The 10,408-nt window shown below is 59.1% G+C and overlaps 1 protein-coding gene across 1 annotated transcript in view; it reads left to right on the top strand.

Moving 5' to 3' along the window:
* Positions 1-10,408, top strand: part of ATP8B3 (ATPase phospholipid transporting 8B3) — a 32,608-nt gene continuing 22,200 nt past the window's right edge. Inside the window, exons 1-2 of the mRNA XM_062596592.1 lie at positions 1-70; positions 240-401. Of these exons, the coding sequence (XP_062452576.1) occupies positions 1-70; positions 240-401 (232 nt within the window). The remainder of the gene's footprint in view (positions 71-239; positions 402-10,408) is intronic.

Genomic DNA, 10,408 nt, shown 5'->3' with positions numbered 1-10,408 from the left:
ATGGTTCGATTCCTGGCAGCGCTGGGCTCGCGGCGAGGGGAGGACCCAGGCGTCCGGGGCCCTGGAAGAGGTGAGGAGTTTGGCAGAGGGGGCCGGATCCGTCCGTGTCCTGCCTTGGGGGCTGGGGGGTGGGTCACGGCTCTCCCTGCTCACCCTGCGGGGAGACCCCCGAGCCCACGCGAGCACCTAATTTTGCATGGAGAGGGGTTGCGTTTATGAGGCCGGGGGTATTAATGCAGGCATCCTGCCAACCCCCAACGGGTCCCGGACCCATCCACGCTGCGGGCCGGTGTCCTCCCCTCCATCGCAGCCGGACTGCGTCCCCGCCGGGAAGGCGACGACGGAGCCGCCCTGGCGCTGTCTCCCGCAGGACGACCCTGGGGCACATTTGGGGTTTGGGGGTGAGCGGGTGGGGACCTGCCCTGCGAGGAGCTGCCCTCCCTCCCCGCAGGGACAGGATCCCCCCCGCTATCCTCCCTGGAGCGCCACGACGGCCCATGGGGTTTCATTTGCCGGGGGGGGGGTCGAAGCACAACCAAGATTTGGGGTGGGAAGATGCAGTAACCAGATTTGGGTCTTTGCCCCCAGGGCCGGAGCTGGCGGAGGCGCCACGCTCGAGGACTGCTCGGCGCTTGGGGCCGGGACGCCCGGGGACGCGCGTTGCTCCGCTCCCGGGCTGGGAGGGGACGGCCCGGCTGGGAGAGAAACGAACCCCTTGTCCCGCAGGGGAACTTTTCTAATTATTATTATTTTCTTCTAACAAATGGGGCTTTGTAGGTGCTCAGCAGTTTGGAACGGGGCACCTGGAGCTGTTCGTTCTGGCTGGTAAATCCAGGAGCAAAGAGCAACCGAGGTCAGCACCAGGCCTTGAAGATTTAACCCTTCTTGCCGTGTACGGGAGGCTGCGACACCCCGGGCTCTGCCAGACCCAGTCGAAAGACGCCATCCCCGAGGCATCGCAGGTTTGTGCCTGCCCCTCTGGGAGCCAGAGCTGGTCCTCGGGCACCACGGCAGGGCGAGCCTATGGGTGCCTGGGGTAGGAACCCAGTGCCACAAGCCCGGACCGGCCGTGCCGCAGGCAGGCGATGAGTCGGGGGGCTTTGCCCAGGGTGGGGGGAGTGAGATTTGGGAGCACGGCTCTGCAAAGAGCCAGCTGGGCTGGCCACGGGCACGCTTTCCCACGGCGATAGGCATCGCTCACCTTGGCCCTCTCCTAGCTCGCACCCATAGCGGAGGGTCTGGTGCCATCGGGGACACCCCGACGCTGTCACCGGCGGCATTCGGGGCAGAGGGGAGCGGTGCCTGGGTGCAGCAGCATCCCCCAGCCGGCTTTGCTCTGCGTGCCGGCCTCCCAGCGCTCGCTTAATTGTACTGCCGGGGGCTGGGGGGGGGGGTTCAGCTAATTGCAGGGAGCGATCGATTGGTAAAAAATGTCATCTTCATCAGCTTGGGCCTGCGGTTGCCAGGGTGACCTCAGCGGGTCTCCTCCGGCGTTATCGGTTCCCGGGTGCCCGCGCCGACCCAAAGTCACCCGCCGCTCTTCCCAGCGGGGGCCGAAAGCCGGGGCGCCCCGTGCAAAGCCGTTTCCTTCCTCCGGATCCTGCCGGCTGCTGCAGGAAGTGGCGAGCGGCTGCGCGAGCGAGGCCGGGACGCTGTGAGTCGCTCACCAGCACGATGCCACCGCCGGCGCTTTCCAGGGCGGGGGCAGCGGTGGCGAGTGCGGGAGCGGAGCAGGTGCAGGCGGCTCCGCGGGCTTCGGTGGAGGAGCTTTGCAGAGGGAGCTGCTCTCGCCGCCCGTGCGGCGAGCTGCGGGTGGAAGCGCGTGTAGCAATGCAAGCCCCGACTCTCGCGTCGGTGACAGGAGGGCGATCACACGGGGGAAAATGCAGATTTGGGTGTTTTGAAACTAGAAAGCTTGGAGTTGCCAGAGGAGGCTTGATTTTATCTGCTCTTGAGTGAACCCAGAGCGGAGAATCGCGGCACGACTCACAGCATAAGCGAGCCGGATCCTCGCGGGAGTTTCCAGCTAGGGGCAACGCGAGAGCAGGCAGGGACGGGCCAGTGAGTGGCAGATGGAGCATGAGGGCCAAAACGCCGGATTTCTTTTTTTCTGATGCTGCTTTAGGCGTCATCCACATGCTGCCCCCCAGGAATCGCTGCGGGGGTTTAGCAGATCCCCGCTGAGGGTGGGCACTAAAGGCAGACGATGGGCTCTGGGAGCCGGGGAGGTGCTGTGGGGTAGAAACTCTTCCTGTGTTTTGAGAGGTGGGCGAGTTTAACATTAACGGCAGCTCTTTAGGCCTCTCAGACCCTCCCTCTGCAAGCCCAGACACAAGCTTCAGCTCCTGCCCTTCAGCAAAACCACAGCGTTGCAGAGCAACTGCGCTTGGCAGGGATCTCTGGAGGAGCCCGGTCCAGCCCCGCTCACAGCAGGGCTTCATCCAGTTGAGGCCTGAACCCCTCCGAGGATGGAGATACCCCCTCCCTGGGCCCTTCTCCAGTGTTAGCTCCCTCCCACTGGGAATATGGTTTCTTAATATCTAGCAAGAACTCCCCTTCTTGCAACCTGTGCCTGCTGCCCCTTGTCGCACGTGGCCACGGTCCCTGCGGGGTCTCACGGGGGAGACGCAGGAGCGAGCGCGTTAGGATTGCCACCGCTTTCGGCCCCGGAGAGCAGAGAACAGCTTCGGACCAAGCGAAAGCGGAGCGACGCCGGTCCCTAGGTACATTCAAGCGAAAACCTGCAGCGGTTGCGCGGGCGCCGCAAGGCCCTGCCGAGCGTGACGCCAGCTGCTTGCTCGTCTAGCGCCGGGTGGCTTTAGCACAGAGCGCAGGAAAAGTCAGCAGGATAAAAGGTGTGAATCACTCGGCCGGCCAGCGCCGTGCGCGCTGGCCACGGCGAAGGAGGCGAGCTCCGATTTGCCTAATGGCCTCACGCCCCAGCGGAGCCGGGCGGCGGCGAGGGCATACCTGGGCAGAGCTGCTTTGATGAATAACCTGCCAACGGAAAGCAGCTTACGGGAAACGTGAATCAGGGACGGAGGCCGGCCCGCGGGCAGCGCCGCCTTCGCCTGACCGCGGGTCGCTCGGCCGGGCGGGTTTCCTGCCAGCTCGTCCCACCTGCTCCCGGGCCGCCGAGCCGCTTTCTGCGTGGGCCGGTGCAGCCGCACGGGGTGCACTGGGCTCCCCCCGAACCCGCAGACCTTCGCCAAACCAATCCGTTGGGCGAGGGATCATAAACCTCGTTGATTTGGCTCATCCCACAGGGCGATCCCCTTTGGACCGTTCCACGGTGCGGCTTTCAGGGAGGTTGCCCTGCTCCGAGAGCGAGCCGGTGAGCAGCAACCCTGGGCATCTGGGTGGGTTTATAGCACCCCCAAAGGTGCCTCCTGGGTGCTGGGCAGGCTGCAGAGGACACGGGTCCGTGGCGCAGCCAGGTTGTTTATGGACCTCAAACTAGTTATTCACGACTGCGCAGTAAATGCTTTATGGACTGTCTGCCTAGCACTTGGTTAACTGCCTCAGGGTTTCTGTGATTAATTGCAGCGAGCAATTAATCTAATGATGACAACTAACTCAGGACCACTACAGTGGGACATTTTTGCTGGTGTACTGGAAAACGCGATTCGATTCCGTGATACGGCTTCGGCAACGCATGTGACCTTGGAGAAGTGTCTTCAGTTAGGTGCGCAGGGCGGAAGAGGTGATCGGAAGAGGTGATTGCAAACTCCGGGCTGGCTTTAATCCACCCCGTTAGGTCCCATTGCTAACGAAGGAGCCAGGACAAGTGGCTGGCGTCCTGGGCTGGGTTTAGCAGCCTGTGCCGAAGCCAAGGCTGCTGCAGTCAAGGCTCTGCCACTTTTTGTGCGGGCCAGGGCTGCTCAGGGGAGGCTCAGCCCCTTCCCAGTTGGAGGCAGGTGCCCCCAGTTTCCCAGCTGTAAAGCAGCATTTTCTGTCTTAAAAGGGTGATGTGAAGATAAGATCCTTGGCTGTGAAGGAACAGATACTGGGTGGATGAAGGCTGCATGACTGTCTTGATAGAGGTGCCACCGATTTGCCCCATTTATGCTTTCAGCCATCAGAGAGAGAATTTTTATCCTTTCTCCTGTTTTGAGAAAGTCAGACTAAACATATGCATCAGCTCATTTGCCCTTTCGATCTCCTCCCACTTCACCAGGACATGTTTGGCCCCTGTTCCTGCCCTCCTTGGTTTTCAAAGCATGAATTCAGCCTCTCCTAGCTGGTGCCAAACCCTGGGGCTTTGGGGAGACTGAGGCGCTTCCCAGTGCGACCAGTTAGCCTCACCACGGCTCTGTGGGAGGCTGTGCTGCCCAGTGCCTGCACGCCCCCAGTGTCACCCCGCTGCCTGAAGCTGCCTCAATATAGTGTCCAAGAGCGACTCGTGACCGCGGGGTGCCTGGGTCCAGCTCCGTGGGAGGAGGCGGCTCCCAGGGAAATCCAGGGCGCGGACAAGTCCCTCGGGCCTTTCTTGAGGCTCTTCCGCCTGCAGAAATCCCCTTGCCTGGCTCGGTTCCCCAGAGTGCCTTCAGACCTGCTGCGGGGGCTCACGCTGGGATCCCCCCAGGCACTGCCTCCCACCAAGGCACCCATCTCTCTCCAGCCCCTCCATCTGCCAGGATACAGCAAGGGAGGTGGCTCTGGGAGCCGTGGTGGCCCAAGGTGGGGAGCAAGAGTGGTCCGGCCAGCCGGGGATGTTATCTCTGATAGCGTGGTGTGGAGCTGGGGTGCGGTGGTGGGAGACACCCATTAAACAGCACCTGCGGGAATCCACGGGATGAACTCGCAGAGTGCCCGGAGGCAGCCTCGGGGAGCACCGAGGGCCGCCGCAAACCCGCCCGCCCCTCTCGGCCAGGCCGAGGTGCGCTCCGAGGGCTGGCGGGACTTCAGCCCCCTCCCTGGTACAAGCGCCAGGGTTCGGTACCTTCCTGATCCCACCTTCTGCCCCTTTGGCAGCCTACGGCCCGGGAACAGCTTGTTCCACAATAAATAGTCAAATCTGGGCCAGGCTGAGGCAATAAATCACTGTGGTTTTTGACCTGTGCCAAGTTCTGAGGAAGGAGGGAGAGGCCGGGGGCATCCAGAGGGCTGGCACAGGAGTGTCTCCCCGCCCGGCAGCCGGCTGCGGGGATGGGAGGCAGGAACAACAGGCAGGTCCCTGCGGAGGCGAGGGCTGGAGGTGTGGCATGGGCCGTCCCCACCGTCCCTGCGCGGAGCAGGACGGGTGTCATCGGTCCCCGCAGCCCCTGGGCTGGCAGAAGCTCTGCTGCGCCCGGCGCAGGGCCCTTCACCAGGCTGAGGACGGGCGACCCATGCAGGTAGAAGGATCCAGGGAGGAGTGTGGTACGCCTTTCTCCCTCCCTCCCTCCCCCTCTCTTTCTCTCTCTCTCTCCCTCTCGTGTTTAAAAGCAGCAGGTGCCAACAGTTGGCTTCCTCCCTCCTTCTCCTCCATCTCTTTCCCGTTTGCTTTTGGGCACCCATGGGATGGCCCTGGACCTGACCTGGGACCTGACCACACACGAATGTTGGATAAGGAGGGAGCCTGGTTGCTAGCGAGTGGCTCGTGGCTCTCCCGGGATCTGCGTCCCTTGCTGCCAGCAGGCTAACAAGACCGTAGGGAGAAGCAGGGTGGCTGGGGCAGCTGCCCTGTGTCATCTCCAGCAACACTTCAGAGCTTGTTCTGGCTGCTGGGAGCAGGAAAGAATTTTGGGTCCTCTCCTGCCGGAGATGGGGATGGTGCTGAGGAAGGAGGGGGGAGCTGGTTTCCCGCAAGGAGTCAGATCAAAGCAGCAGCTCAGGGAAGCCAGGTGGGAAAAAAGGAGAGCGAGCAGGCAGCGTGCAGAGCGGCAGAGGGAAATTCATGGCCAGGGCATGACCATTTAGCTGGGAAAACCCCCAGAGAGGCTTAATGAACTCCGATGTAGGCCAGCTGGTGTGTGGGGGGTGTTCCCGTCTGATGTGATGGATGGAGGAGGAAGCATGAGCTGGCTGTTGTCAGACATACCCGTCTATCTGCTCACCACCCCCACTCCCGTCTGCTTGCTCAGCCTCGGCACTGGCTCGCGGGCAGCAAGCTGGTGATCAGGGCACCTGATGGCAATGTCTCTGGCACCTTTTCTCACCATGTGGCTTGAACCATCACCTCTCCATGGGCTTCGTTGTGCATGGGAGAAGCCTGGTGGCATGTGTGTGTCCACAGGAGAACAGCGAGGAGGTGAAGGTGGTTGAACGGCTGGCATGTCTTAGCAAGGCTGTACCCGAGCCGAGTGTGGACAGCTGTGTTCAGAGACAGGGAGGCTCTGGTCGGACATGGAAACCTTGCTTTGCAGAGCCTTGTTGAGAAATAAAGCTGTCCACAAAGGAGGTGGATGCAGGATAAATAAAACCAACTTGTCGTTAATGCTGGTTAACTTCTGCACTTGTGCCCTATGCAACGGGAGCAGCCAAATCGTCCTGCCTGGGACCTGCGGAGCTGGTAGAAACAACAGAGCCAGGGAACCCCCCCCCCCCCCCCCCGCCAGACATGCTGCCGGGCAGTTTTCTCCTTGGAGACCCGGAGGGGCCGGAGCAGGAGGCTCCGTGGGAGAGGAGGGAGGGAACGCCGCTCGCTCCCTTCCTCAGCTACAGCTCCTCGGGTCAGAGCGCCGGGGCACCTCGCTCCCCAAGCCGGCGACTCCCGGCCTCCGCGGCCGCCTGGGGCGGGATGAGGAAGACCAGACGAGGCTCCCCCGAGCAGAGGCTGAAATTCCCTGCCCGGAAGAGCTGTCTGTCGCAATCCGAAGTGCGGCGACCTGCGGGCAGGTCCTCAAGAGGACACGAGCTGGGGCCTGCAAGCTGCACCGCGATCCGAGCGAGCGGCACCAGCCATGACAGGGCTGGTTATTATGGCGCTGAGTGTCCCCGCGTGGGTTGCAGAGGGGAAGGAAGCGCCGCGGGAGCCCGGGCTGAAGACAGCACCTCAGCCACGCGCCTTGGCCCCCTCGAGGAGGACAAAACCTGCCTGAGTAAGAGACGGGGGCGACACATGCAAAACGAATGCGAGATCTGGCGGCGTGCACGCGGGCTCCGGAGGCTGGGAGGGCCTCAAAGGGCAGGTCCCCTCCCCTGAGGCCCGGGGCCTGCCCTCACTAAAGATGGCAGCCATTTCCCCCCCCCCCCCCCCCCACGCACACTCCCCCAAGGGCACCTGTTCCCTCACTGTGGTGTGGGGCGGGGAGGGGGCACCTGCCCTCACTCAAAATGGCGGCCACGCCTCCCCTCCCCAGCTCTCAAAGGGCACCCCCGCCGCAGTGCAGCTTGGGGGTTGCCCTCACTCAAGATGGTGGCTGTCCCCGCCTTCGGGGAGGAGGGGGATGGTGGTGCCGCAGGGCGCCATGTTGCAGGGCCAAGGAAGGGAGGCCGCAGCGGCGGGCTGGCACCCGAGGGGGTGCCATGGGGCTGGGCGGCAGCAGGCTGCGCTCGCCAACGCTGCGCCGGCCGGGGGGAGGCTCTTCCAGGCTCCCAGGGATGCCCTTGGTAGTTCCCGCGCCAACTGCGCGTCCAAGGCGGCCACATCTGCTAGATGTTAAAGATAAAGCTGTGCCAGGGCATCCGGGGTTCTTCCAGAGCGTGAAACTGGACGTCTGGGCAGAGGACAGAGACCTGCTGATGTCTCCATGCTTTTTGTTTGGGCAGTTTTCACCTCGAATGAAAAGTTTGCCAAAACAATGGAATTTCAGAAAGTTGATTCAAAAGAAACAAAAAGTTTTCTCTAAAAAAAAAGACAACAAAAAAGAGACAAGATGTCAGGAAGGTTATAACACTTTATTTCCCCTGTCTCAGCCTGGAACGCTCCCTTCTGGAATTGCCCAAATCTTGCAATTTTAAATCACTGCCTGCTTGGCGTTATATTTGAATGCGTTTTTTATGTCCATTTGATTGTTTGTGTTTATCAAAAGGGACATGGTTGAATCGAAGGGCAACATGCTGAGGGAGAGCCCTCTCTGATACAGAGAGGATGGCTGTAAGGAAGCATTTTGGGTTGACCTCGAATTACCCGGTGACGGTTGTCTTGCCCTTCTTCGTAGGCTCTGCTGGAGCTTTGCTAGCTTGGTAGAGAGCAGGAGGGGAAGAAGAGCTTTGAGAAACTCCTCTTTGGCTCACAGAAATTGGCTGTTGCGGTGCTGATGCATGCGGGGAGCAGAACTGCTTCTGAATGTTGTGCTGAATGGAGCAACCCTTGAACATTTATGAAGAGATTTGAAAGCCAAAACAGAATAGAAACGTACGCTATGACCCTGTGTAACAGAGTATGAGATCAGTTCAACCGGTGATATAAATCTAAGCGTGTTTCACTAAGCCAGTGCAAGTGCTCCTGGTTCTGCACCTATTCTGGTGTAAGACTGGTTGATTTGTGTTCAGCTCCTGGCGTCCAGGATCTGGATTCGGCTGGCCAGGAACAAGGTGCTTGAACACGGCATGAAATGTGCCCACTGGGCTGGCACTGTGGTTGCTCAGAGGTGATGGAAAACAATGATGTGTCCTCTGGGGTTACTGCCTGCCAACTGAGACTCTGCTTGGCTCAATGCATGGCCTGGGGGCAAAGTGTTCATTTAAGCCACTGTGCTTAAACCACCAGTAAGCTAGAAGGACCTTTCTGGGGGAGAAAACTGTGCTTTTCCCCACTGTAAAGCACAGTTGTCTCACTATCACTAAGCAGTACCATGTTACTGATTTGCCAGGAATCAGTGGGAGCAGAATGTTCTCTTCTGTGCTAGATGGACCTACCAGTTCATCTCAGACCTCTGCATCTAGTTAGAGAGGCTTCTGATGTCCTCATAAATGGACAGTCCAGATGAGACACAGGTCAGCAATCAGAGAAGGGGAGCAGTTGCCTGAGGATGGTGGTGGGAGGATCTGAGGGGAGTTTAAAGCAAAACCAGGTCGGAGCCTGGCAGCAGGGGACTGGGACACATTGGTCCAGGGTCAGCCCCACTGGTGCGTGAAGCAGAAATGACGGCAGAGGATGGGGAAGAGGCACAGATAGTCCAGAAGGCTGGCTTCTGTCCTGTGCCCTCGACCATGGTCGATCCATATTTTCCCATGGGAAATTCAGCACAGCTGGGATGCTCTGGGGTGGGTGCGAAAGGGTGGGTTGCATGCTCAGTGTTTACCAGTCACCTTTAGCTAGCCTCGGGCTGGCAGGGTGCCCTGGCAGCAGATTAATGCTTGTTCCCACGTGCCCATTGTAATTTTTATTTTTAATTATTTAGATGATGAGTGAGATTTGTAGAGAATTTTCTTGGAACCAAGCTTGCTGCTTACACCTTCCTGGATATATTCCTCCAATGTTTTGAATTGGTCTTTCTTCCCTTTCATCTTTGCTTTCTGGGCTCTGATGTGAATGCCTGTTTCCAGCAGCCCAGTTGGCCAGCCAGCTAATCCTGCTGTCTTTGCATGCAGCACCACAGAGGGTTTCACATCCTGCCAACTGCAGGTGCTTAATTAGCTGTACTTTTGTCTGGCATCACCTGGGAACACTGGTCATTTGGAGCCGATGAGCAATGTGGGCAGAGGCAGTAATAGCAATCATTATTCAGTACAATGGAGCTCAGAAATGCTAAGCGTATCGGGGACATTTTGGATATTCAACTTCAGGCTTGACCCTGTGCACAAAAGGTCACCTCTGAGGGGAACTGCAGATGAAAACAAAGTCTTCCAATGCATTTTGGTTAGACTCAGAGCAGTACAGATTTAGATCCTTTTATTAACACGGTCTCAGCTTTTGCTGGTTTGGAAACAGTAAGACCAAGTAAACATCATGGTGTGCATCTCTGTTGGCCTCAGCTTTAATATTAATGTCCTAGAGCAAGGAGCAAAGTCAGAAGATGCTCTAAGCGATGGGTCAGGGCCCTGAGTGCACTAATGGGCCTTAATGGCCCTGACCAGCCCCTCCTGGGGCCTTTACCCACACCCTCTCCAATGTACCTAGCAGCTTTATTTAAGCTCAGTCCCTGCTTGAGCTGTGTTGCAGGTGTCGAGCTTGGTTGCAGCTGTGGAGGCTGTTGATCTAGACTCTGACCTGTGAGACTGGCTTCTTAGCTTGACCTTGGACCTGCCTTGCCACTATGGACCTGCCTGGTGATTGCTGGCTGTGCGTGACCCTGGTTATGGTTGTTAGACATGACCTTGACCTCTGAATTGACTTCCTGGTTTGGCCACTTCATCACCACAGATTTGGTTGGTGGTCTGGGCTGACCCTGGCTGCCATCCCTGGGTCTGTCCTGCTTGTCTTGCTTGGAGGCTGCAAGATGGAGACCTGGTTGGTTGGGCTTCTGCCCTGCTGGCTGTGTTATTGTGTCTGGCTCCTTATCCCTTAGACAACAGGCCACTCTTTCTACATCTTGACCAG

Source organism: Rhea pennata, chromosome 27, assembly GCF_028389875.1.
Source record: "Rhea pennata isolate bPtePen1 chromosome 27, bPtePen1.pri, whole genome shotgun sequence".
Taxonomy (NCBI): Eukaryota; Metazoa; Chordata; class Aves; order Rheiformes; family Rheidae; genus Rhea; species Rhea pennata.
Note: the sequence above shows the minus strand (reverse complement) of the source record. Positions and strands in the feature narration are given on the sequence as shown.